The 27,834-nt window shown below is 42.9% G+C and overlaps 1 protein-coding gene across 1 annotated transcript in view; it reads right to left on the bottom strand.

Annotated features, from left to right (window-relative positions):
• Positions 1 to 23,824, bottom strand: part of LOC117519121 (dynamin-3-like) — a 76,784-nt gene extending 52,960 nt beyond the window's left edge. The window contains exons 1-5 of the mRNA XM_034180419.1: positions 23,449 to 23,824; positions 18,715 to 18,788; positions 13,516 to 13,665; positions 13,204 to 13,407; positions 8,901 to 8,999 (exon numbers count right to left, since the gene is read on the bottom strand). Coding sequence (XP_034036310.1) covers positions 8,901 to 8,999; positions 13,204 to 13,407; positions 13,516 to 13,665; positions 18,715 to 18,788; positions 23,449 to 23,594 — 673 coding nt within the window. The 5' untranslated portion in view covers positions 23,595 to 23,824. The remainder of the gene's footprint in view (positions 1 to 8,900; positions 9,000 to 13,203; positions 13,408 to 13,515; positions 13,666 to 18,714; positions 18,789 to 23,448) is intronic.
• Between the last annotated feature and the right edge of the window lie 4,010 nt (positions 23,825 to 27,834).

Raw genomic sequence — 27,834 nt, 5'->3', positions numbered from 1 at the left:
TCGTGGTTGGAGAAACTGAACTGAAGGGGATCGTAGCTCTAGCTCTGCCAGCAGACCCGGTAGATCTGGGGAAGACCACAACGCTGGATCTACCACAGTTGACATTGGTGTCATCTCTGCCTCTTTAGTTTTCTTTGATGGTTCCTTTCTAACTCAAAATGCTTGACACCCTGGGTGATGGTCTTAACCCAGGTTGGTCAGTCTGGGGCCAGGTCCTCAAGGTGCTTGGGGTCTATGGCGCAGGTGAGCAAAACCTTCTGAATGTGGCTGTGACAGCACTTTTTTTGTCTGTGTGTCCTTCCACGTGGTCATTGGCCCTGCTTCAACTGGCTGAACAGCACCATGTTCATGATTCAAGTTGTATTTTTGGCACATCTTTTGAAAGTTATCATGGGTATATGTGTATTTTTATATAAATATGTATACATTTTTATTTTTGTTTGATTAAAGGGGTGGGCATTTATAAGCGTTTGCTTCTGCCTACACCCGTTCAGGCACATGGGTGCGTTGTTGGGTTGTTATCTTTTTGAGCTTTCTTTATTTTTGGTCTGTGTGTGCCAAAAAAACTCATTCATTCATTCAAAGTGCTCTCAGATCTTCATTTATTCCATTAAGACTTTAGTCTGTCTGAAGCGAGTGAGTGTGTTTGTCCAGCAGCGGTATGAAGTGCAGTCCGTTCTGTATTTCCTGCACTGACAGATGTAAAAGCAACAGGATCCATATCTAATGCATCAGCTCGGAGCTGCTGCTAAAGAGTAATTTTGGTGATATTTCATGGTGAATGCATTAGGACTGTGGAAGAAGCATGAAGGCGTCAGCACCTGGAGCTGCTTTACCAGCTGGTGGGCCACACCAGGATCTCTTTGCACTCTATCACCCACTCGCACATACTTTCCTCCTACAGACAAACTAAGACTGCACACCCCTCATTCTGGTCTGACTCCTGGTTGGAATTCAATAAAATATAGTCAATAATAGCATCTCTCTTCCTGTTTCTCTGTTAGACACAAACACACAAAAGAACAAACTACACTCAGCCCACTACATGCCGATAGCTGCAGATAACTGCACATACGGTAAGACTTTAGAGGACTGCCTGACTTCAGTGAAAAACTAGACGTCTGGCAACTTTTTACTTTTGAATTGTGACAAAACCGAAATGATGGCCATCGGTCCTATGAAAGACAGACATCAGTTTAAACAGCTAACATTAACCTTAGACTCATGTCACAGTGACAAAGTGAAAAACCTTGGGGTGATCTTCGATCCCACACTGTCCTTTGACTTACACATGAGAGAAACCACTAAGACAGCTTTCTTTTACCTCCGTAATATTGTGAAAATTCACCCTATCCTATCTATGGCTGATGCAGAGACTATGATCCATGCCTCTGTCTCTTCTAGATTAGATTATTGCCATAGCCTATTCTCTGCCTATCTCAGTCCAGCATTAGCGATTGCCACCTGGTGCTGCTAGAACTTTGACTCGGAGCAGAAAGTTTGAACATATTACCTCAGTTTTTGCCTCCCTAAACTGTATGCACTGGCCCGGGCTCTGCATTCTCAGGAGGCAGGATTACTATGTGTTAGTAAGGTTAAAAAGAAGTCAGCAGGTCACAGAGCTTTCTCTTATCGTGTACTAGATCTGTGGGACAATCTGCCTGCTAAGACAAAACAGTCTGATTGTCTGGAGTCATTCAAGTACAAATTAAAGACTCGTCTGTTTTCCCTTTCATACTTGTATTGTATCAAATCTTTTTTTTTCCTCCTTCTGAATTGTTGTCATTAACAATGAAGGAGGTCTCACCCTCATATATAAATTCTGGGTCTGTTCAGTGAAGCAAAGGGCTAGCTGCCGGCAACCACATTAGTAACCTCTGTGCTACTCTGTTGGTTTCCTGCTGGGATTTAATGCTTTATGTGCTGTTAGTTCTGGCTGATTGATTCTGCTCTCCTTCTCTCTGTTTGAAGTGCTGTGGCTACTGTTGGGGAATCACAATCTGATGTCACCTGCTGGACCCATGGCTGAAGGACAAGTAGGACAAGATAAATACTCAATGACTCTGGCCAAAATGGATGTTGACAGAGACTTTGTGTAACAACCTGCAATTACTCTTTCCACTCTGTATCTTATTTTTTTACCTTATTCTGTTTTACATGGTTGTAAACTTTTTGTTGTACTTTATCAGAACCCTGTTATTGTTAGAATGGCCTAAGCAGTGGGTCACCCCTCTGAGTCTGGTCTGCTTGAGGTTTCTTCCTCAAAAAAAAATGCCAGAGGGAGATTTTCCTTACCACTGTTGCCTTTGTGCTTGCTCAGGGGGTTGGTGAGGTTAGACTTTACCCATGTGAAGCATCTTGATGTGATTTATGTTGCAATTTGGTGCTATATAAATAAATTGAACTGAAAGAACTAAGCAACATAATCACACTATACTGTGCTGTTTTATGTGACAGACATTGGTGTTTGTGACACCTGATCAAACCTGTATCAAGAGGCATAATCTGAACACTCACAACAGAGTGTAAAACAGCTAACTGATCACCTGCAGAGGAATGGTCTATTTGAAGAGTTTCAGTCAGGTTTTAGAATTCATCATAGTACAGAAACAGCATTAGTGAAGGTTACAAATGATCTTCTTATGGCTTCGGACAGTGGACTTATCTCTGTGCTTGTTTTGTTGGACCTCAGTGCTGCTTTTGATACTGTTGACCATAAAATTTTATTACAGAGATTAGAGCATGTCATAGGTATTAAAGGCACTGCGCTGCGGTGGTTTGAATCATATTTGTCTAATAGATTACAGTTTGTTCATGTAAATGGGGAATCTTCTTCACAGACTAAAGTTAATTATGGAGTTCCACAAGGTTCTGTGCTAGGACCAATTTTATTCACTTTATACATGCTTCCCTTAGGCAGTATTATTAGACGGTATTGCTTAAATTTTCATTGTTACGCAGATGATACCCAGCTTTATCTATCCATGAAGCCAGAAGATACACACCAATTAGCTAAACTGCAGGATTGTCTTACAGACATAAAGACATGGATGACCTCTAATTTCCTGCTTTTAAACTCAGATAAAACTGAAGTTATTGTACTTGGCCCCACAAATCTTAGAAGCATGGTGTCTAACCAGATCGTTACTCTGGATGGCATTTCCCTGATCTCTAGTAATACTGTGAGAAATCTTGGAGTCATTTTTGATCAGGATATGTCATTCAAAGCGCATATTAAACAAATATGTAGGACTGCCTTTTTGCATTTACGCAATATCTCTAAAATCAGAAAGGTCTTGTCTCAGAGTGATGCTGAAAAACTAATTCATGCATTTATTTCCTCTAGGCTGGACTATTGTAATTCATTATTATCAGGTTGTCCTAAAAGTTCCCTAAAAAGCCTTCAGTTGGTTCAGAATGCTGCAGCTAGAGTACTGACGGGGACTAGTAGGAGAGAGCATATCTCACCCGTGTTGGCCTCTCTTCATTGGCTTCCTGTTAATTCTAGAATAGAATTTAAAATTCTTCTTCTTACTTATAAGGTTTTGAATAATCAGGTCCCATCTTATCTTAGGGACCTCGTAGTACCATATTACCCCATTAGAGCGCTTCGCTCTCAGACTGCGGGCTTACTTGTAGTTCCTAGGGTTTGTAAGAGTAGAATGGGAGGCAGAGCCTTCAGCTTTCAGGCTCCTCTCCTGTGGAACCAGCTCCCAATTCAGATCAGGGAGACAGATACCCTCTCTACTTTTAAGATTAGGCTTAAAACTTTCCTTTTCGCTAAGGCTTATAGTTAGGGCTGGATCGGGTGACCCTGGACCATCCCTTGGTTATGCTGCTTTAGACGTAGATTGTGGGGGGGTTCCCATGATGCACTGTTTCTTTCTCTTTTTGCTCCGTATGCATCACTCTGCATTTAATCATTAGTGATCGATCTCTGCCCCCCTTCACGGCATGTCTTTTTCCTGGTTTTTTCCCTCAGCCCCAACCAGTCTCAGCAGAAGACTGCCCCTCCCTGAGCCTGGTTCTGCTGGAGGTTTCTTCCTGTTAAAAGGGAGTTTTTCCTTCCCACTGTTGCCAAGTGCTTGCTCATAGGGGGTCGTTTTGACCGTTGGGGTTTTTCATGGTTGTTGTATGGCCTTGCCTTATAATATGGAGCGCCTTGGGGCAACTGTTTGTTGTGATTTGGCGCTATATAAGAAGAAAGTTGATTGATTGAACAGAGAACTGGGTCACACTGATCTGAAAAACCAATCATAGATCTTCTGCCTAGGGTGCTCTGGTACCATGTACACTTATGAGCATCCTTATGTTCAATCATGGTGTTCGTTATGGACAGTCTGTGACTAGCACAGAAGTCCAATAACAAACGACCATTTGGGTTTAGATCGGGGAGGCCGTTCCTCCCAGTCACACCTCTCCAGGTGTCTCTGTCATTGCCCACGTCTGCGTTGAAGTCCTCCAGCAGAACAATGGAGTCCCCCACCGGAGCCCCATATAGGACTCCATTCAAGGACTCCAAGAAGGCCGAATACTCCAAACTGCTGTTCGGTGCATATGCACAAACAACAGAGTTTTCCCCCGCCACACAAAGGCGCAGGGAGGCAACCCTATCATCTAACGGGGTAAACTCCAACATAGCAGAGCTCAGCTGGGGCATCGTGAGTATCCCCAGCACCTCACACCCTGGGCAACTCCAGAGAAGAATAAGGTCCAACCCCTATCAAGAAGAGTGTTTCCGGGGCAGAGGCTGTGCGTGGAGGCGAGGCCCACCAAATCTGACTGGTATCGCTCCACCTCCCGCGCAAGCTCCGGCTCCTTTCCCCACAGCGAGATGACGTTCCACACCCCACGAGCTAGCCCGTCACCCGGGTCTGGTCCGTCGAGGCCCTCAACTTTCATTGCCACCCATGGGACAGCGCACCCGACACCAGCGGTTCCCCCTGCGGGTGGTGAGTCCACAGGATGGAGATGGAAGGTCCATGCTGCCTTTTCGGGCTGTGCCCGATTGGAATCCGTGGCATGTCCAGCCACCAGGCCTTCAATGATGGGCCCTACATCCAGGCCTGGCTCCAGATGGGGGCCCCGGGCCGGTTCACATTTCCTCATTTTTCATGGTGTTGTTAGATAATATCTGTGCTAATTCTTTATTTTATGTTAACTATCAACTATTTGTGTTATTTGTTTGGACGTTCTGAGAAATATATTAAGATTTACTCTATCATGTGTCCAGGGGAGACCACCCCCTGTTGGTGAGAGCCAGTAACATTAGAAATGTGAGACTAAACCACACCCACTGTTAACACCCACATTGTATAAAAGTGCTGTACAATTTACTTCATGTGTCTTTCACAAGATGGACGCTGTCTGTGAGGGTCCCAGGCCTGGTTTCTAACATTACCTTGAATAAACTCAAAATGAGGAATACAATGGTTTAGTTTTTGGTAAGGGCAGAATTTTACATAAAAGAACCAGGTAGAAATAACAGTGTCTTGTGAACCATTCTTAGTCTGGCCTCTCGCCTAACCAATTTGCCACGGGAGAAGCACACGGCTCCAGACAACACAGCTCTGAGGTTCATACTGGCACAGCATAGTGGATGGTTCCTGGAAAGGTTTATTACTTTATTATTGTTATTATTATTTTTATTTATTATTATTTTATTTATTATTATTTATTTTATTTGATTCTGCCATTATTTGGAACAGTGGGGGAATTTCCACAGTCTATTCACATTAGTCCATGGGCTACTAGGGGTCCACATGCACCCCCCCCCCCCCCCACACACACACACCCCCACAGCTTGACTTCTTTGGTATGATGTTTTATATATATATATAGGCCTACTGCATCAGAAAAATTATGTTAACCAGGGTCCTAGCTATGGTGGATGGCGCCAGGTGGTACCGCCCAGTACTGCAAATTTCCTCCTGGTCCTCGGTTCACATTTCCTCTTCTGCCCGGCATGGATTTTCCAAAAAATGAACTGAAATGTTGCTGAAAAATGTACCAATTCGATCGTAATTCAAGCTTATAGTGTTGTACTTTTGTTTTATTTTCAAATTTCAACCAAGCAATTAAAAAAATAAGAAATATATTTCTCATTTTCTTTATATCTCTGCCGCAAACAGCAGAGAGATCAGCAGTCAGCTGCTTTCAGTGCTGAAAGCAGATCAGAACGGAGATGCACAGGGTCTCTTTCAACTCTGACTTAAAGGAAAAAATAACTCAATTAAAATAATCCAAAGTGTCAGTGTTCGTAGATGCTGATACATTCAGAAGTTTACGTTTTATTTTCCAGTCTAAAAGCTCCTGTTTCCAAAAAGTTCGGAGGAACAATCAGTGAGAGCAAGGGGGAGGGGGAGGGGAGGGGAGGGTTAGGAAAACCCACCCCTGCCACATTTCTCTGTGTAATGTGGAGTTGCGTCAGGAAGGGCATCCGGCGTAAAACCTGTGCCAATTCAACATGCAGATCCACCTTGGATTTGCTGTGGTGACCCCGAGTGCAAACAAGGGAGCAGCCGAAGGGACTTAAGCCCCGTTTACACATAGATGGTAAGAGCTCCCGGAAGCGTCCCGGAAGAGTTTTTGGCTCCTCAGGGCCGTCTTAGGGATCAAACGCCATTGTTAACGCCGGCGCTAGGGGGCGTGGCTTAGTTCTGGCTTCACCGAGAATCGTCGAAAAAATTATTTAACATGTCGAATAATTCCAGGAGCGCTCCCGGAGAATTCGCGTGACGACAGAGACAACGCGAACAACGGCGTTTGATACTTTTTAATCGCCGTTTCATCCTGTCCCTTCCTGTCCTTCCTGTAATGCCACAGTTTACACCGCCATTATTTGGTGGCCGGCGCTGTATCCCTAATCAACGGCGTATAAAATGGAGATAGAGCCCACATCGGTGTACACAACAGCGTTTTAACCGGCGACAGAGGCAGACAAAACGGCGGCGCTAGCGGACAGTACGCCATTCTAAACGCCACCTCCCGGTTAAAACGGCGTTCCAAACAGCCGATTGGCGGCGGTTAGTATAAAAACGCTAGCGCGTTGCAAGCAGGCCTCTCACTTGCGGCCAGCTCCAGATATTTTTGGAGAGAAGCTCCAGTATGCCTCCTAAAAGAAAGTTGGCAGCGGCAAGGACTTAAAGAAGAAGGAAACCAAGAGGTCTGGTTCAGAAGCAGAGGGGACGCCTGTGGTGGAGACGGAGCAACACGTTGAGGAGGGGGAAAGGAAGGAGAAGAAAAGGCTGAGGATGCTCTCCCTCCCCCTGTAGTGACAGAGGCATGTATTCCTGCTGCTTCAGCCTATTATACTCTGGGGGCGATGCCTATATGCAAATGATCCTGGAGTAACGCAGGATTTGCCTGGATAAAAACCTGGGTATTAACCAGCGGTACACAGGGCATTATCGGCGGCAGCAGAACACCGCCGTTCTCACGCGCGTCTTAACCTGCGATTGTAAAGGATAGAACTGGGTATTAACCCCCGTTGCCTGATGTGTGCCGGATGCTACGGCGTCAAAACGCTGCTTTATTCGGCGGATTTAGCGCCGTTTTATCCGCCTATTTGTGGATAGTATGGCGGTCAAAACGCCGGTGAAATGCTCCACCCCTTTCCACCGCGAAAACAGCCGGAACTATTGCGAACATCAGTCTACGTACTACCCGCCGACAAAACCGTCTATGTGTAAATGGGGCTTTACGCATGAGAGAGAGAGGGGAGGAGGGGGGAGGAGCCTCATTCAGCTCTTGTTCAAACAAGACAATTAGTGGTTATATTGTTTTTTGTTGTTGTTTTTTAAAGTAATGCAATCCCACTCAAACATGTTGGAAAAATTTAAAATGCTGTTGTGGCCGACCACAGCAGCATTTTAAATTGGGAAGGTAGTGAATTTTTGACTTCCTTAGAGTACATGTGACCTTTTGGCCTATATTTACATAACCAATGACATAACCGACATTTAATCAATACCACAAGTTAGGGGTCCTCAAGACCTTTCAAATGACACTTCACTTGCTGAGATATTAAAATCATAACTGTGTGGTCTGATCAATTTTATTTCTCATACCCCTAATTTTTCAGTCTGTTCATTTAGTGAGGTCACAACAGGCTCAAACACATACATATTTTGTACCACTTTATTTAATGTTAACATGATTTTTCTGATGCAGTAGGCCTATATACATAACAACATACCAAAGAAGTCAGGCTGTGCGGGGGGGGGGGCATGCGGACCCCTAGTAGACCATGGACTACATGGATAATAAGAGGAAAATAAGAGCTGAAAACTTTGTGCACAAACGTGTTACTCGTCTTCAGCTGCAAGTTGCCACTTCAGTGAGGTACCAACGGTGACACTGTCGCTTGTTTGCGTGTTTGGTCGCTAATTTGTGTCTCTAACTGCTCCCCAAAAGTCGTGCCCAGTGAGACAGGACCCTGACACAATGCAACCAAATGAGAAATGGTCTGTATAGATTTTAATCATACCTGCAATATCAAGTATTTAAAAGATTTTGCTGAACTTTCTATGACTGGGAATGATGGTACAGACATGTAAACATAAAAACAATCCTTAAAAAAATAAATAAATAATCTCAGCGATTGGAAAAAGTGACATGAATTTGCATGAATTTTTTACAAGTCATTAATAATGTGGACAGTAAACCCAAGCCCTTTGTGGACAGTGCTCGGTTTTGCATTTCATGCCATTTAAACAGCAAAGTGCACTAGGATACACCCTAAATGGATTTGCGTTCTTTGCACAGCTCGTTTTGGAGCCCGTCATTAAAATAAGGTCTTTAATGTCGAAATGCAAATTTCAAATGTTCAGTGTCATAAAGCAGAGTGTAACTGGAGCCACACTTGGCTCAACACATATGAACACACAAACAAAACACACCTTTCTGTAGAGGAAGTAATCTGTTCTCTAGTACGTCCATGGCATTTGTTCCTTTATCCATCAAGTCCAGTTTGGTAATTACACCAATTGTGCGCTGACCTAAAGGGCAATGAGAAATAAAATATTTTTTTATTTTTTTAAAGTCTCCAAAAGTGATTTTAAAACCCGTGGAAGTGTGAAATATACATGTTTGCCACTCTTACAGAAATACACATTATTTCTTCATAATGTAATATGGACCCTTATTGTAATGTTAATTTTAAGTGTTTCTGTAGAACCTGTGAAGTCACAGCAGCTTCAGTGTTGACATCACCATGTTGGTTGGCAAAAGAGGTTGTAGGACTTAGTGCACAAATATGCCTGTTGCTATCAGAATGTAAAGCACACGCACAAATCTGTCAAATTTCTTAAATACAAAGATGATAAGCTATGGGTTCTATCTTACTGGGCTGTGACAGCCTGTAAACGGCCATTGCAAGGGAAATCGCTTGATTCTGCACGTCGTTCTCTAGGTGGCACTCTTCCCTTGCTTCACCCGCAGAGCGTCGCGCCTGGATTTTGAATTTTTCAAAGTTGGCAAGGCAACAAGGCTCCTCCCAGCATGCACCCAGAGCAATCGCTGCTGGAGAGAGACTTATGAGAGAACTGTGGGAGGGGTGGCGAGAGGGGGGAGGCTGGGCCACATGCACGAGCTGCCAGGGAGCACACCACAATAGCAGAGACGATTGGAGAGGAACAGCCACATCTGGAAGAGGCTGAACTGCTGTCTGCCTGGACACAGTTGCAGGTCATCAGTACTTCTGTTTGAGATTTCTGGACTTACGCATTTGATGCCTTTTCTCTTTTTTGGGGGGGGGGGGTGGGGGAGAGCACAAGTCTAGTGGAGCAGAGTGCACAGTACTGTCATTCTGAATCCATTTTTGTCTTGAGCGCGCTCTGTCTCTGTACGTGTCTCTCCCACTGTCTCTCTCTCCTCTACCGCTCTCTCTCTTTTTCCCTCTCCCGTTCTCTTCCTTCCGCCCTCTCTCCTTCTCTCTCTCTCTGTGGACGTGTAGTGAGAGTTCTTTGATGTACTCGTTGTGAGGGATGCTCAATCAGAGGAACTATAACGACATGTTTTCATTAAAGGACACGCACTCCTCAGTTCCAACTCCAACAGCGCACATGCGCCTTTAAGTCTTTCAGTTAAATGCTGCACTGTGGAAATGTTACGTCATATGTTCATCAGAGCCAAAATACCGATGTCTGTGCCAAATCAACATGCAGATCCACCTCGGATCTGCTGTGGAGACTCTGAGTGAAAAAAACAAAGAAACAACCAACGGGACTTACAATGTTATTACCGAATAAATCAAATCACATCACAGGATGCACACGCCTGAAGCACTGCTGGACAACCCTGCATTACAGAGCAGAAGCTGTTTGTGAATGATCATTGTGTGCCTATTTTGAAGCAGAGGACAAAAGGATCATATACGCTGTGGATCCTGGACATGGAAGATAGGACACAGATCCAGCAGGGACATCATTGTGCAAATCAGTGAGTGCGCTGTAGGCTTTATCATTATTATTATTAGTATTCTTTTTTATTCATTATTATTATTTTATTATTTATTTTATTTTGCCATTAATGGCACAGTCTATTCACATGGATAATAACGGGATAATAAGAGCTGAACACTTTGTGTGCAAAAATGTCAATCATCTTCAGCTGCAAGTGGCCACTTCGGTGAGATATCAATTACGTGCTTGATCGCTAAGTCGTGTCTCCAACTGCTCTCCAACATTCATGCCCAGTGAGATAGGACCCTAATTAACAATATGTGGCAAAATGTAGTCTGCCTGGATAATTTAACACGCTGCCTTTTCTTCCAGCCCAGTCTCACGTTTTTCTTTTGTCCTCTGTCACGAAATGAGTCAAATTCTCGTGACAGGGTTTTTTTTTAACTCACTATTACTAACCCTACTCCTATGCTGGTGTTTATCGTGAATAAGCACCAGCATCAATGGGCCTCAGGGCTTTCACAGGACTTGATCAAATTAAACTCATTCAATTAAACAGTCACGTCATGCAAAGTGATGATCAAATCACACAAATTAATGTTCACAACCTAACAGAAACAGAACCACGGGGTTTCTATCCAGACACTCAAGTGCATAACATTAATCAGAACCAGTCTAAAAGTAACCCAAATGTACAATTCATGAAATTTTGTCAAAACTGTCTAATTTAAATGCACCCAATTTAAAATCTTGTGGACCAGCCCAGAACCAGATTTAGATGTCTGGATCCTTAAATAAAAAGAGCAGCAACAAATGTGAAATTGCACAGGCTCAAACTCCTATTATCTGCTGCTATTCAAGCAAAAATAAGTTGAGAACAAGTTGCCATTAGGATGTGTTCACTTCATCTAATTGTTGGTGGTTGGCTCCCATTTCTCCCAATTCTTCTGTATAATTCATTTTGCTTGTCTTTCTGGTTCTGGTGGAAATCTGTAGAAATAAATATGCTTCTTTTGTCCCTACCCACTGGTGTAGCTATATGATGATCATGAAACCATCATGTGTTCTTCTTCCTGTCAGAAGGTCCATCTGAGATTACTGAAGAACAGGATTTATGATGTACTAGTTGTGCCAGTTGGAGCAAAACTTTTCTTGCCAACCAAGATGGCAGATCACATGATCTCATTTGATGCCATCTGCACAGGATTTATAGCAGAGCCCATGTTGGGAAGGTGTCGTAACACGGACCCGCAACAGGGGGCGCAAATGAACGGACAATGGATAAGACAAAGAGTAACAATTTAATTTTGTGAAACGCACAGCGGGATACAGACAAAAATATAATGCCAATTAAACACAAGGTGATGTGCGGGCAGGCTTGAAGATAGGAGACCTCTGGCGATCGAAGAGCCGGGACCCACACAGCTTCCACCACCAACGGCCTGAAGAACACCGGAGCCGCCAAGTCCTGAGTCCCCAGGTGGTCACCGTCTTCTGTTGCAGACCCTGGTACTGCTGGCAGAAGATGAAAACAGTTAATGGTGAGTGTGTATCCACACACCCAGTAATCCTTCACCTACAGATCTTCTAGGAGGGAAAACCTCCACCTCCAATCACACACTCGTGCAGTTCCTGTTTAAACCACTTATCTGGTTTGGGGTGTGAGGCGAAGCCGTCGCTGTCACACCAAACGCCAATCCCACAGATAAGGCAGAACACCACAGGATAACGGCTGCAAAAGAAGTTCAGATTATCACTCAACGGTTTGAGTCAACAGAGAAATTACCTTAGACGGTAGCTGCTTTCTCGGCGAGGAGGTGGAGTAATAATCCGGCTTTTGTAGGGACGGTGGTGATTGGTGACAGCTGGTGTAAATGAGTGACAGCTGTCACTCTCTGTTGTCTCGGCGCCCTCTCATGCTTGAAGCCCGCACTCCAAGCAGGCCGCCGACTGGTGGTGGTGGGCCAGCAGTACCTCCTCTTCAGCGGCCCACACAACAGCCCAACTGATATAAATTGGCTGATAATATCGGTCAGTATTTAGCCTTTCAGGGACATACTGGTATCTACTTTATTTTTGCCCATTTTAAAATTTTGTTTGACTGAATAAACAATATAGAAAAATATTTTGGCGGTTGGCAACTGTCTTTACGTAGTTCGTCCAGCAGACAACTGATGACGTTGTTTACAACACTGTCAACCATGGTTGGGACCACCATCACCCCTTGGTCACATTAACTACAAAAGACAGAGGCAAGGTGACCAAATATTCATTTTTTGTCAGAGTGGGCATTTTACAGCAACAAGACACAAGTGGTTGCTATGCCACCAACAAGTCGGGGCCAACATAGACAAGAAGTCTATTTTAAGCAAATCCTAAGCGATGCGACACTTCAACTGCCAATCCACGTGAAAGCAGTGTGACAGCAGTGTGACACATGTTGGTTTGTTGTTCGTATGTTTACAGTAATTTACAATTAAGTTCAAGTAAATCTGTAAAACATTAAATCTCAATTACATTTCTTCATCATAAGGGCATTATAACAAAACATTAGGAATCATTGACATTTTCATTGTATATATCAGCAGATGAATCAGTACTGTAAATTTTTTTATGCCCTTATATTGGTATCACCCCCCCCCCCCCCAAAAAAAAAAAATCAATATCTATTGGGCTCTAATTTATAGACAGCTGAGAGCGTTCTCAGTTGAAAACATACCTAAAGAGTAAATATCTAGGCTCACAACAATCCAAGACATAATACAAGCTGGCACCCCTCTGAAACACATTTACGGCTCACCTTGCGGGTCAACATCTTTGGCCATTTTGAGTGCGTCGGAATTTGCCAGGTCAGTGTTGGCTGGTGTGACAGCCAGGATGAGGCAGTTTTCCTTACTAATGTACTGCATGATCATGTTGCGCACCTGGTACTCGATATCTGATGGCTGGTCACCCACAGGCACCTTGATGATGCCAGGTAAGTCGATGAGAGTCAGGTTCAACACTGCCAAGACATGAGTGCACAAAAGTACATAAGAACACAAAGAAGAAACACCGTCAGAGAAACGGACCCATCGTGAAAGGATAATTCACAAAAAAAACACTGAGCTACCGTGTGGCGAGTAAATTCGTAGCTTGATAGGGATGGGCGAGATTCCCTTATTGGATCCATTAAGTCTGTATGTCTCCTTTTCAATCTCCTTGCAGATCTCTTCAAAGTCTCTGAACCTTTTTCCCTTGCAGTGGAAAAACACACCATACTCTGGAAAAACAAAGTTGAAGAATACACATAGTCCTACAGAAAACCAAGTATGCACTTCAAGTCAAAAGTTTAGACACTCTTGAATGGGAAAGTGCATCTAAACATCTGACTTGAACTGTATAGTCAACCTTTCAGGGCCACGTTCAACTGGGCTTTCTTAAAGCTACAGTGTGTAGGATTTAGCATCCTCTATTGGTGAGGTTGCAAACTGCATTATGCCAACACTGGTCATGATTTTGTTGTCTTCACAGTTTTCTCTATTTGGCAATAGTGATTCATGCTCACTTTGCCTTCTCTTATGATGAACAAATTCATAGGATCCTGTTATAAAAAATTGTGGTTCCCAAACTTTGTTAGTCTGCACTAGCAACCAGTAGGCAGTGGATAGAGGAGCAACAAGTGATTCCTCTTCTGTTTTTTTTTCATCAGTCTTCCAGCCATGTTGTAAAATGTAAAAAAAAGCAGGTATGTCCCTTTTGGGCTACTGTAGTAATATGGCGGTGCAACATGGCAGCCTTCATGAGGGGGACCGCTCCTAGGTAAATATAAAGGACTCCTTCCAAACTTATGAAAACACATTGATTTGTTGTTGCAGGTAATTGTAGACTAATTAGCAGATGGTTATAAATGCTGCATTCCATTGATGCTAATAAACGCCCCTAAGTCCTACACACTGTAGCTTTAAAACATAAAACAATGACAAACTTTCTGAAAACTGGGCCATATACTTAAATACTTCTTCAGTCTTATTATTTGTGATGATACTAATTCACCAGGTTCTGCTAAAAAGATTCGAGAGTTTAATTCAAGAAACAGACTGAAAATTAGTTTTTGTGATAATGCCAATTCTGTAGCACAGTTAATATTAATAGTAATCTTTATTTAAACCTTGAAACATCATAGTTCATGACATAAAACGTGAAACATTAAAATGGCATATCCTCTGCATGGCAGAGTATTATAACATATTAAAACTAACAACAACAATAATAAAATAAACTTGTTAACTAAACATATTACATAAAGCTGATAATAACATTGATACAAAGAAGATCTAAAACGAGCTAAAGTTTTAAATTCTCTGATATACAGTGGTAACTCATATAATGTGGGACCATTAATAATAACGTGGATTTCAGAAAAATAGATGGTACATCTAAAACTTTACTTGACACACATCTTAGTGTCAAGACTATGAAATTGGGCTATTAGTTAAAAAAGTAGAAAAGGGGGTGTTCACAATAATAGTAGTGTGGCATTCAATCAGTGAGTTCGTCAATTTTGTGGAACAAACAGGTGTGAATCAGGTGTCTCCTATTTAAGGATGAAGCCAGCACCTGTTGAACATGCTTTTCTCTTTGAAAGTCTGAGGAAAATGGGACGTTCAAGACATTGTTCAGTTGAACAGCGTAGTTTGATTAAAAAGTTGATTGGAGAGGGGAAAACTTATACACAGGTGCAAAAAATTATAGGCTGTTCATCTACAATGATCTCCAATGCTTTAAAATGGACAAAAAACAGAGACGCGTGGAAGAAAACGGAAAACAACCATCAAAATGGATAGAAGAATAACCAGAATGGCAAAGGCTCACCCATTGATCAGCTCCAGGATGATCAAAGACAGTCTGGAGTTACCTGTAAGTGCTGCGACAGTTAGAAGACGCCTGTGTGAAGCGAATTTATTTGCAAGAATCCCCCGCAAAGTCCCTCTGTTAAATAAAAGACGTGCAGAAGAGGTTACAATTTGCCAAAGAACACATCAACTGGCCTAAAGAGAAATGGAGGAATATTTTGTGGACTGATGAGAGTAAAATTGTTCTTTTTGGGTCCAAGGGCCGCAGACAGTTTGTGGGACGACCCCCAAACTCTGAATTCAAGCCACAGTTCACAGTGAAGACAGTGAAGCATGGTGGTGTTCTGTTAGACCTCAGTGCTGCTTTTGATACTGTTGACCATAAAATTTTATTACAGAGATTAGAGCATGCCATAGGTATTAAAGGCACTGCGCTGCGGTGGTTTGAATCATATTTGTCTAATAGATTACAATTTGTTCATGTAAATGGGGAATCTTCTTCACAGACTAAAGTTAATTATGGAGTTCCACAAGGTTCTGTGCTAGGACCAATTTTATTCACTTTATACATGCTTCCCTTAGGCAGTATTATTAGACGGTATTGCTTAAATTTTCATTGTTACGCAGATGATACCCAGCTTTATCTATCCATGAAGCCAGAGGACACACACCAATTAGCTAAACTGCAGGATTGTCTTACAGACATAAAGACATGGATGACCTCTAATTTCCTGCTTTTAAACTCAGATAAAACTGAAGTTATTGTACTTGGCCCCACAAATCTTAGAAACATGGTGTCTAACCAGATCCTTACTCTGGATGGCATTACCCTGACCTCTAGTAATACTGTGAGAAATCTTGGAGTCATTTTTGATCAGGATATGTCATTCAAAGCGCATATTAAACAAATATGTAGGACTGCTTTTGTTGGGAAGGTGTCGTAGCACGGACCCACAACAGGGGGCGCAAATGAACGGACAATGAGTAAGCCAAAAGGTAACAATTTAATGTTGTGATAATACACAACGAAAGGTGTCGTAATTTTCACAGTCAATAAACACCAGGTGACGTGTGGGCAGGCTCGAAGATAGAAGACGCCCGACGAGAGAGAAGCCGCGTCCCACACGGCTTCCACCACCAACGGTCTGAAGAACACCGGAGCCGCCAAGTCCCGAGTCCCCAGGTGGCCTCTGTCTTCGGCTGTCGACCCTGGTACTGCTGGCAGAAAGCAGAAATATGATGTGTGAGTGTGAGTCCGCACACTCAGTAATTCACAGTCCAGACACCGTTAGGAGGGAGCACCTCCACCTCCAAATCGCACACACTCGTGCAGCTCCTGATCAACCACTTATCTGGGATGGGGTGTGAGATGAAGCCGTCACTGTCACACCAAACGCCAATCCTCCAGACAAGGCAACACTTCAGGAAAACGGCTGCAACAGAAGTTCAGATTGTTACACAATGTGTCAGTCAGCAGAGAAATTACCTTGGTACTGGTAGTCGATTTCTCGGCGGGGAGGTGGAGTTGCAGTCCGGCTTATATAGTGGTGTAGATGAGTGACAGCTGGAGTGATGAGTGACAGCTGTCACTTCCTCTGGGTCTGGCGCCCTCTCGTGCTTGGAGCCCGCACTCCAAGCAGGGCGCCCTCTGGTGGTAGTGGGCCAGCAGTACCTCCTCTTCAGCGGCCCACACAACAGCTTTTTTGCATTTACGCAATATCTCTAAAATCAAAAAGGTCTTGTCTCAGAGTGATGCTGAAAAACTAATTCATGCATTTATTTCCTCTAGGCTGGACTATTGTAATTCATTATTATCAGGTTGTCCTAAAAGTTCCCTAAAAAGCCTTGTTAATTCAAAATGCTGCAGCTAGAGTACTGACGGGGACTAGAAGGAGAGAGCATATCTCACCCATATTGGCCTCTCTTCATTGGCTTCCTGTTAATTCTAGAATAGAATTTAAAATTCTTCTTCTTACTTATAAGGTTTTGAATAATCAGGTCCCATCTTATCTTAGGGACCTCGTAGTACCATATCACCCCAATAGAGCGCTTCGCTCTCAGACTGCGGGCTTACTTGTAGTTCCTAGGGTTTGTAAGAGTAGAATGGGAGGCAGAGCCTTCAGCTTTCAGGCTCCTCTCCTGTGGAACCAGCTCCCAATTCAGATCAGGGAGACAGACACCCTCTCTACTTTTAAGATTAGGCTTAAAACTTTCCTTTTTGCTAAAGCTTATAGTTAGGGCTGGATCAGGTGACCCTGAACCATCCCTTAGTTATGCTGCTATAGACTTAGACTGCTGGGGGGTTCCCATGATGCACTGTTTCTTTCTCTTTTTGCTCTGTATGCACCACTCTGCATTTAATCATTAGTGATCGATCTCTGCTCCCCTCCACAGCATGTCTTTTTCCTGGTTCTCTCCCTCAGCCCCAACCAGTCCCAGCAGAAGACTGCCCCTCCCTGAGCCTGGTTCTGCTGGAGGTTTCTTCCTGTTAAAAGGGAGTTTTTCCTTCCCACTGTCGCCAAGTGCTTGCTCACAAGGGGTCGTTTTGACCGTTGGGGTTTTACATAATTATTGTATGGCCTTGCCTTACAATATAAAGCGCCTTGGGGCAACTGTTTGTTGTGATTTGGCGCTATATAAAAAAATTGATTGATTGATTGATTGATTGGTGCAAGCATCATGATATGGGCATGTTTCTCCTACTATGGTGTTGGGCCTATATATCACATATCAGGTATCATGGATCAGTTTGGATATGTCAAAATACTTGAAGAGGTCATGTTGCCTTATGCTGAAGAGGACATGCCCTTGAAATGGGTGTTTCAACAAGACAATAACCCCAAGCACACTAGTAAACAAGCAAAATCTTGGTTCCAAACCAACAAAATGACTGCCTCGCAGATGTGAAGAAATCATGAAAAACTGTGGTCATACAACTAAATACTAGTTTAGTGATTCACATGATTGCTAAAAAAGCAGTTTGAACATAATAGTTTTGAGTTTGTAGTGTCAACAGCAGATGCTACTATTATTGTGAACACCCCCTTTTCTACTTTTTTTTTTTACTAATAGCCCAATTTCATACCCTTAAGAGTGTGTATATCATGAATGCTTGGTCTTGTTGGATTTGTGAGAATCTATTGAATCTACTGGTACCTTGTTTCCCATGTAACAATAAGAAATATACTCAAAACCTGGATTAATGTTTTTAGTCACATAGCACTACTATTATTCTGAAAACTACTGTATGTGTAGGTAGATTGTAAAACTGTGAAAGAGCATTGATGTAGAATACAGAGCAAATTTATCTCACTTTTCTGTAAAAAATAAAAAAACAGCCAAAGAATCCTTTTTTTTTGTACCTCATGACTATTATAGCGCCATTACTCATGAACTCGTGATCACTGTGGGGTATCACACTGCCATCTGTGGGCAGCTTTTACTATAAGACCACTGTGAATAAGTGTCTTACCTACCAGTGTTCGCAGTAAGAAGTTGGAGGATTAAAGGTCTGCGAGTGACAATACCAGAACCGCGAGGAAGAAAGTCTCTATTGAAGGAAAACAAAACACAGAGTGCAAATAGCATTTAATGACTGAATGATTCAATCCTCAATTTATGAGGCTGAAACTGTAGCAAAATACCCCACTTCCTTTACTACTGCACCAATATTACAAGGATGGATTTACAAATGATGCCCAGTTGTAGGTCAGGTTAAAGCACTGCACACAATTTATTCTGGTTACCATTATATCATATATAACCACAGTTTAATCAGTGAGGTGAATAAGATCTTTGCTGTATGATACATCCCATCAGATATAGTGCATTAAGACTAAAACCAGAGTGTAACGTAACTTTACACAAACACATTCCATCTCCGTGCTCCTCTTTCCGACAAAAACCTGCCTGGGGAAGTTCATTGTTCCACAACTTCCTGCACCAAATCTTACATCTGGCACTGTTCCTGCACAGGGCGGTCACAACATATACAACACAGCAATACACGCAAAAAAAAAAAAAAAAAAAGCAGCATCTTACCATGATTAAATATTTTGGCAAGAAATCAGGCAGACGTATTTGGTAAAATATTTGTGTTTTGCAGTGTGTCCATGAAAATTCAGTAAGTTATATCTTATATATTATATTCCAATTCTAAGGTGGAACTATGCCAGTATACAAAGGTATATCTAAATATCTAAAAAGGAAAAGTAAAATAGGAGAGTAAAAATTAGACCCCTGATCTCGTATTCTGACCCAATTACATTTTTTCCGCAAATCTGATTGGTTAATCGTGTGAGATTTCAGACCATAAAATATCGCGTAAACGGTGGCAAAATATTAAAACCGTTTCACCTTTAATGTGTTACTCCGTGCCCTATCTACGCGTGTTGCTACGCAGATGTCAATAATGGTGCTGGCAGCTGAGAGCAAGAGGTTGTCAATTGCCATTAAACAGTCATGGTCTGGCCCTTTTGGGGCCAGCTGTTATGATTCTGGACCTTTTTCCATGTTCTGAGCCTCTGTGTCATGTCTTGTTATCATTGTCATGTTCATGTTATGACTGGCTTTGTTTAATTTATTCTCTGTGTATCTTTTCTTTGCCACATATTTAGTTTTGCTTTATTGTTTGCTTTCACTCTTGGTCCCTTAAGTTACATTAGTCTTAGTTTAGTTCTGTTTATCACATTTATTGTATTAGGCTTTACTCACAGATTTTTGTTATTATCTGTCTTATTGCATTTTCTGGTTAGCAGTTATCTTGTTTTCGTTACTGCACTATTCTATAGTCACCGGTTGCATTTATTCTGTTTGATTTTGCTTTGCCACTTTGTTTCTTTGTTACTTTCCATACTTTTGCCATTGTTCAGTTCCGTTCTACTTTTGTTCAGCCAGTGTGTGTTTTTGATCATTAGTTTTTCACCTGTTTATTTAGTTCATCTCATTTGTGATTTCAGTTATGCTATAATGTCAGGTTTTGTTTTCAGTTCTCATGTTCATGCTCTGTCCTGGTCCTGGTTATAGTTGTACTGTATTCTGTCCATGGTTTCTGTTATTGCCTCATCTTCTTTGATTGCACCAGCACTTGTGTCTTTGTCTCTCTTTCTGCTCTTTGTTTTCATCCACTTCCGCTCTTGCACCTGCTCATGTGTCTTGGTCTCTTTCATCACTCCACTCTGCCTTCACTATCTTGCACCGTGCATATATTTTTTCACTAGTCACGCCCCCTTCCAGAACTTTCACTGACACCTGCATCTTGTTTCGCTAATTACACTACCAGTTACTTAAGCCCTCACAGGCTCACAGCTCACTGCAGGATCATTGTCTTTGTACACTTTCCAGCCCTGTTCCTCGCTCTGTTTTTGCCTGCATGTATTTTGACTCATTTTTTGACCTTGATTTTTGCCTTGCCTCTGATAGCCCTTACACCGTGTTTTTTGACCTGTGCTTGTTTATTGTACCACGTCTCAGCCTCTCGCCTTTTTTCTACCTTTGCCTCGCTGCTATACCACCCGTGTACCGAACCCCTGCCTGTTATTAAACCATTTGAACTTAATCAGTCTTGTGAGCTTGCATTTGTGTCCATCTGGATTGTGCCACGCCTGATATAAACACGAAGAAGAACAAGAAAAAAAACTGGCTTAGCAACAACACCGAAATGAATTACTTTAAGCTACCATACGAAAGTATTGATGTGGATTCTGCTCACAGAATTTTCAGTTTGGCATGAAGATGCTGTTGCCACGGTAAGCTTTGATGAGCCAACCATATCCTTTGTCTGCGTAACATTTTTACCAAACTATATTATTATGAGGAAAAATGAGAAGTAGCCTTCAGTGGTGGACACGAATCCGTGCAAACGTTGGAATTGGATTAGAATCCAAATACCCCCCTTGTGTCTGATGATTTGCGGATGTTAATGCTGGATTATGGTCGCAAACAGCCATTTTACCGGCTCTGCTAATGTGTCAATGGTAAAACTCAGTTTGCAACTGTAAAATCCAGCATTAACATCCGCAGATCATCAGACACAACAGCGTTATTCCCTAAATTACGAGAAAAGATCTCGTAATTACGAGATTAGGACTTCGTAATTACAAGAAAAGATCTCAATTTCAATTCAATTTCAATTTACTTTCCTTTATATAGCGCCAAATCACAACAGAGTTGCCTCAAGGCGCTTCACACAGGTAAGGTCTAACCTTACCAACCCCCAGAGCAACAGTGGTAAGGAAAAACTCCCTCTGAGGAAGAAACCTCAAGCAGACCAGACTCAAATGGGTGACCCTCTGCTTGGGCCATGCTACAAACATAAATTACAGAAATAATTCACAGAACAATTCACGGATGAATATACAAGAATTGCTGTTGGTGCACAGGACAGGAGGGTCGCCAACACAAACACAACTCCCATCTCTGGATGGAGCTGCACCAGAGAATGTTTTGCATTTCCTTTATAACTCTTCCCGTTTCATACTCTCCCACATCTCAATTTTCTGCCTCCTTTCCTCCTCCTCTTGCTGCTTCTGTTTCCCTTTGAAAACGGCTGCTTTGGCATCAAGCTCCTCTTGCATTCTTCTCCAAGCTGCTTCTACAGCCTCCTGTCTTCTGACCACAGACACTGAATCTTGCCAGGCTGGTGAGGATGTGGTGCTGCTGCTCTGGCTGGATCTTCTCTTGCTCATGTGCTGTGTACTGTGCCAAAATGTCTCAGACAGTTAGGCTCAGGACGCTCAGGTCCTCGTTTTCCAGCGGCCCCTGCTTCTCCAATGATGTGAAATCATTGTCGTTGATATTGGTAATCTCCACTTCCTCCATTTCAGAGAAAAAAAAGAGACTTTGGGTTTAGTCTAAGCTTAACTCAGTACAGTTCGGAAAATGTAAGCGCTTCTTGGTGTCTCAGCTACAGTTGTTTTTCCAGTCAGGCAGGGATTTGAACTGAGGATCGTCTGGTCTCAAGCCCAACACCTTAACCACTAGACCATCACCTCCCCAATTGGCCAATTTTCGATTATGACTCGGAAATTCTCACGCTTGTTTTTACTGAGGGACTGAAAGTATGGAAAGACATTGTGCAGAAGCTAAAAAAATTAAAATAAAAATAGACACATGAGCTCATAATTATAAGATATTTTCTCAGAATTATGATTTCTTTTCTCATAATTACGAGATTAAGGGTTTAATTTTTTAATCCAGGGTATGCAATATGCTTCTGTACATGACAGATTAAAAAAAAAGAAAAATCAGTCAACAATTCATATTTTAACCTGGATACAGTGAAAAAAAGTGAACTTAGAATCATTTTTTTGTTTTTTAAATACTGTAATTTGTTACCCATCCCTAATCAGGACCCATCGATTTGTTTGGATTTATCAGTAACAGTAGCTTTTTTACATCTTTGGGGGGGTGTTGTTGTCCATTCAGCTCCTCCCGTTTTTGTTCGGGGTCACCACAGCAGATACAGCCAGATCCGCACTGGTAGTTGGCACAAGTTTTAGGCCGGATGCCCTTCCTGACGCACACAGCCGCTGGTGTTCCAAAGAGGTCTCCCATCCAAGTACTAACCAGATCCCGCACTGCTTAGCTTCTGAGATCTGACGGGATCAGGCTTACACAGAACAGGTCGGGTGCATATGTTGTATTATTTTAAGAGAGCGCAGGGATGGTGGCCAAGTGGTTAGTGCGCTTGGTTTCAGCGCAGAAGGTTCCCGGTTCAAATCTCACCCATGCCACATTTCTCCATGTACTGTGGCGTTGCGTCAGGATGGGCATCCAGGGTAAAACTTGCGCCAGTTAAACACGGAGATCCACCTCGGATTTGCTGTGGCAGCCCCGAGTGCGAATCAAGGGAGCATGTTAAGAGAGCGCCCAATCCATCTCTGACGTAAAAGGCTGTCAATCAAAGAGGAAGACACTGAATTATCTTGGAAGTTGCACCATTCCCGGTTTATTGACTCACATCCACAGAAGCCTATAATTCTGTCAGAGTTGTCTGTGTGCCTTCCCTCACTCGTCTCCATCCAGCATGACCAGTTTTTGGAGAATTGTCACAGATTTACCATACAGCAGTTGGTGTGTGTTCTAACTCTATAGTTGTGAGCATCAACACAGACCCCCCTGACCTGCATTACTGTGCTGACAGAGCTGTTGAAACACGTGACTCATGGCTCTGGCTCTAAGCTGGTGTGATGACGTCATGTGGCGGTTACCTGCCCACGAGGTTTTCCAGCACGGAGCTCTTCCCTGCGCTCTGGCTGCCCACCACAGCGACGTGCGGCAGGTGGAGGCTGCAGCGCTGACCCGCGCCGTGCACGGCGTCCCGCACGCGCGCCACCAGCGGAATCAGCTCCTCCATCGCGGTGACGCGGCGCAACGTGCGCAAAATAAGGCTGCACCGCAAAGAAAGTGCGCGTTTAAAAAGGCGCCAAATCTCACGGCCACATTTCTCCAGCGCGCGTTACCGTTACTCACGGAACTGTAACGGGAACTACTGTAAGGTCTTGTTGCTGTTAAAAGAAGAAAACCACAAGAAGGGAGAGAGAGAAAGAACTTTTTCTCAGCGTTGTTTTACCTCACAAATCGTTTTGAACAATTCATATGAACCCACAACCTTCTTCCTCGATGTAAACATGATTTTAAAACTCGTAAAAGCAGCACGGTGCCTGTTTATCCGTTAAAAACAGGCGTGTTTGGCCGCTAACCCGTTACGATCCACGGAGCCCGCTGTGACAACCTTTCTGCGCATGCGCAGTCACCGCCAGGCGAAGTCTGCCGCCGTGGGTAAAAACACAGGTAACCGCGACGCGTGGGCTTTGACGGCTCCTCGTGGAAACGTAAGCAGAAGTTGTTCGTTGTCTGGCAGCCCACTGTCGTGTAAATTCCCACTCGTACAGTGTGGGTGTGGCTGCACAGCAGCAACATGAACACGGGAAGAAGCTGGAGTAACTCCCGCTGCATTCCAGGGTGGTGAAATACACTGGAAACGCAAATGGCAACAAAAAGCGGGAAAACGGACTGACATTAACTCAACAGTGGTGGCTCCAGAAGGGTTTTTGTCTTGGTGGGTCTAGACAGGGCACGTTTGTGGTCAGACGTTTACATAAAGTCATCGTGGGCATGAATGTCATGAAAATACAACCCAGTCTCACGAGTTTATTCGTGCTCCCGTCACGAAATGAGTCACATTTTCGTCAGGGAGTGACTATTCGCCCGGCTGCTGTCTCTCTCTGGCTGGTGTGAGTGTTTAGCTTTTTAATGTTCGCTTTTTAGTAAACACACAACGCTTCACAAACATGGTAACTGCAAAAAAACAAATAAATAAAATAAAAATAAAACAGTGACTGCGAGGTAGAGGTGGGTGATACCAGGAATTTTGGTATTGATCCGATACCAAGTAAATACAGGCCCAGTATCGCCGATATCGATACCGATACTTTTTCATATTTAAGCCTCACAGATCCAAAGGATCCAAAAGACCTAGGATAGAATTTTGCCAAACATTGTACGTGACAACAAAATACTTTATTATCACAATCAACATTTTTGTTTAAAAAATATCACTCAACACAACTTAAAATATCCTGAGGTAGAGGGCTGACAAACCACAGTAAAACAAAATTAACACACCACAGCAAAATTGGCTGGCGTCGCTGAGCCACGTGACGGCGCAAAAACAAAAGACCAGAGGGGGGAGGGTGCACTGCTCTGTGTTGTGTGACAGCGCAGTGCTGCTGTTACAGACAGGGACTTTGATGAATCTGCGTGCGCAGCAGTCAGTGCGTGCGGAAGAGAAAAAAGCTTGAGTATCAATCTTTTTACACGAGGATCGTTCAATATCAATACCAGTGTTGGTATCGATATTATCGATATTAGGATCTATCCGCCCACCTCTATTGCGAGGCTTGCTTGTTAAACCTCTGGCTGAAATGCATCTACTGAATCGCAGAGAAAGAGGGCTAAAAAATAAAAAATTCACGCAGGGATCCAGTCCACCAACCTTAAAAAAGAAAGAAAGAAAAAAAACAAAAAGCTAAAATTTGTTAAATTTTACAAGTTACGAAAAAAAAGCCACTTCTCATGGCCATTTCTATACTAGTTATTTTTCCTTTAGTTTCCACTTCACAGTTTTATGTTGTAGTTAATTTTTGCCTGTAAACATTCACTCGGTTTTTGTTGTGGGTCCCTGTTGCCACTTTGTTGTGTTATCACTTGTGTTTCCTCATAGCTGTCAGGGCCGTATATAGGAATGTGAAATGGGGGGTTCAAATCCTTGAGTTGGTGTCCAGTGGGCTGCAGGGCCCCTGGCAGGGTCGAGGGGCAACACCCTTGTGGGGGTGCTCAGGGGGGGCGAAGCCCCCAGCAGCAGAAGCTTTTTGAGGATTTTGAGGGGTAAAAAGCTACATAAATTTCATTTGAAACCCAAAATGTATCATTTTAGGAAATACATTTTTATATACAAATAGTCCTTGCTTGGGATTGGATCAGTTGCCATAAGAACCACCCAGGAAGAACCAAGATAACATTAATGCAAACTTTATACCTGCCTGTCGGTTGCGAATGACGCAACCGACAGGCAGGTATAAATGAACCGACAGGTGTGAAAAAACTCACGCATGCGCACAAAGGTTCAAGCTTGGCTGATGCAAGCGCACATGATTCAAATCCATATAGTTTTTGCAAAAAATAAAAAGGTCGGATAGTTTTCTAACAGACCTCGTATTTAGCGGTATTAATATTCGCGTTTACATTATGAATATGTACGTATATGTATTAAAATAGCGGTATTTAATTTGGCGATCTTGTTTAACTTGCGAAATTCGCATAATAAATCCCACGCGAATATTTGCACCTTTACAGTATTTGCAACAGGAAGGAGAAGCTCCCTTTATTTCTCAGCTTATACATACAAACATGTTTTTACAAACCAGACAAGTGTAATTGTGTGTCTACATGGGTATTTACAAGCCTACTAATCTGTTTGATATCAGAGGAGGATAGGGACCAGGGAGCAAAAATTCTCAACCCCCATGGGAAAAGTTTATCTAGCAGTTTCCCCTTTCATCACTTAAGGGATTACTCTGGCAGAGGAAATTGAAACTTGAGGGTGTGTGATAATAGCTGTGTAACAGTTAGTGCTTGTTGCTTATTATCAATGAAAATACATAACGTTGATATCCAGATCAGAAAAAAATCAGAATTCTGGCTGTTTCACATTCTAATCACACAACTGTCACTCATGTATTCATTGTCTGTGTCTGTATTTAACATGTTCACCACTGTTTAGGGATTGCTGGGATAATTCTTCACCACAACCTGTTGTTGTCACCCAGTGTGTGTGTGTGTGTGTGTATCGCTTTACTCTCACTCTGTTCCCTCAAGTCCCTCGTGCCTCAGACATACTGCCTCCCATCACCTGACCTTTTGGACTCCATCCCTGGACTGCACTGTAATATCTGGTAAAATAAAGTACTTTTGTTTTTCTTTCACGTCACTGTGTGGTCCCCTTGTTTGCATCTTTGGGTTCATTTACTACAAAACATAACAGAATATTCCTGCCAAATCATGAACTCAGCAGACAAGCACCTGGACATTAAAAGTATCAAGGCACTCCTTTCCCAAATTAATTTATTTTTCAACTGTTACAGCGTGTCCGGAAAGTATTCACAGGAAATAAACATTCAGCTCTACCTTAGATCTGCTGTGGTGACCCTGAGTGAAACAAGGGAGAAGCCAAAGGAACTTACAAACCAACTTGAGTAAAAGAAGGAGTTAAAGAGTGCAAGAACAAGTAGTTCTAACTGGTGTGTTTGGAACCAGGTTTTGCCAGACAATGAGGAACACCTGTCGCTCTGCAGACGAGCTGAATGATACTGTGGCAAAGTGCAGCAAAGTGATTTGTAGCTGTGAAGAGTCTGAGTGGGGTTTGTGCACATAGATAATCATAGGCATTCTTACCAGCCTGTCATATTTCTGGGAAGCTGGAAAAAGTGCTTTTTTTTTTTTGTTCTGATCACAGAGGGCCCCTGGGTATGTGCCTGGGTTTCCTGTACTGTAGTTCCCATTTTGATAGGACACAATGTGAACGAGAGCACCGCGCTCAGAGTGCAAACCTCCGCCAGCACTAGTTCCCAATTCCACAAATTTTTACCTTGAAAAAATTTTCAAAGTCCTGCTAGAAGTAGCAGTTTGTACCTCATTGTCACAGATGAGATCAAATAAGGCACTTTTGATTGAGATATAATTCAAAATTTACACCAAATGGGCTTCTCAATATTAAATTCAAATGCCCACAAAATCCACAATCCAGATCAAACTTTGTCAGGTACAGTGAGTGCCAGTCTGCACCTCACTTTCAACTATGAGCATGACTGGGGCCTGTTAGATTTATAACAGTGCTGTCCAAACTATTCCAGAAAGGGCCGAGTGGGTGCAGGTTTACTTCGCAGCCACTGACTCCAGCAGGTGGTTTCACTGATTAATATCACTTTGAGCAGATGGGATCAGTTCATCAGTGAAATCACCTGCTGGAGTCAGTGGCTGCGAAGTAAACCTGCACCCACTCTGCCCTTTCTGGACTAGTCAGGAGGACACCACTG

Source organism: Thalassophryne amazonica, chromosome 10, assembly GCF_902500255.1.
Source record: "Thalassophryne amazonica chromosome 10, fThaAma1.1, whole genome shotgun sequence".
Taxonomy (NCBI): domain Eukaryota; kingdom Metazoa; phylum Chordata; class Actinopteri; order Batrachoidiformes; family Batrachoididae; genus Thalassophryne; species Thalassophryne amazonica.
The sequence above is the reverse complement of the archived record's forward strand: the minus strand, read 5'-3'. Positions and strand labels throughout refer to the sequence as shown.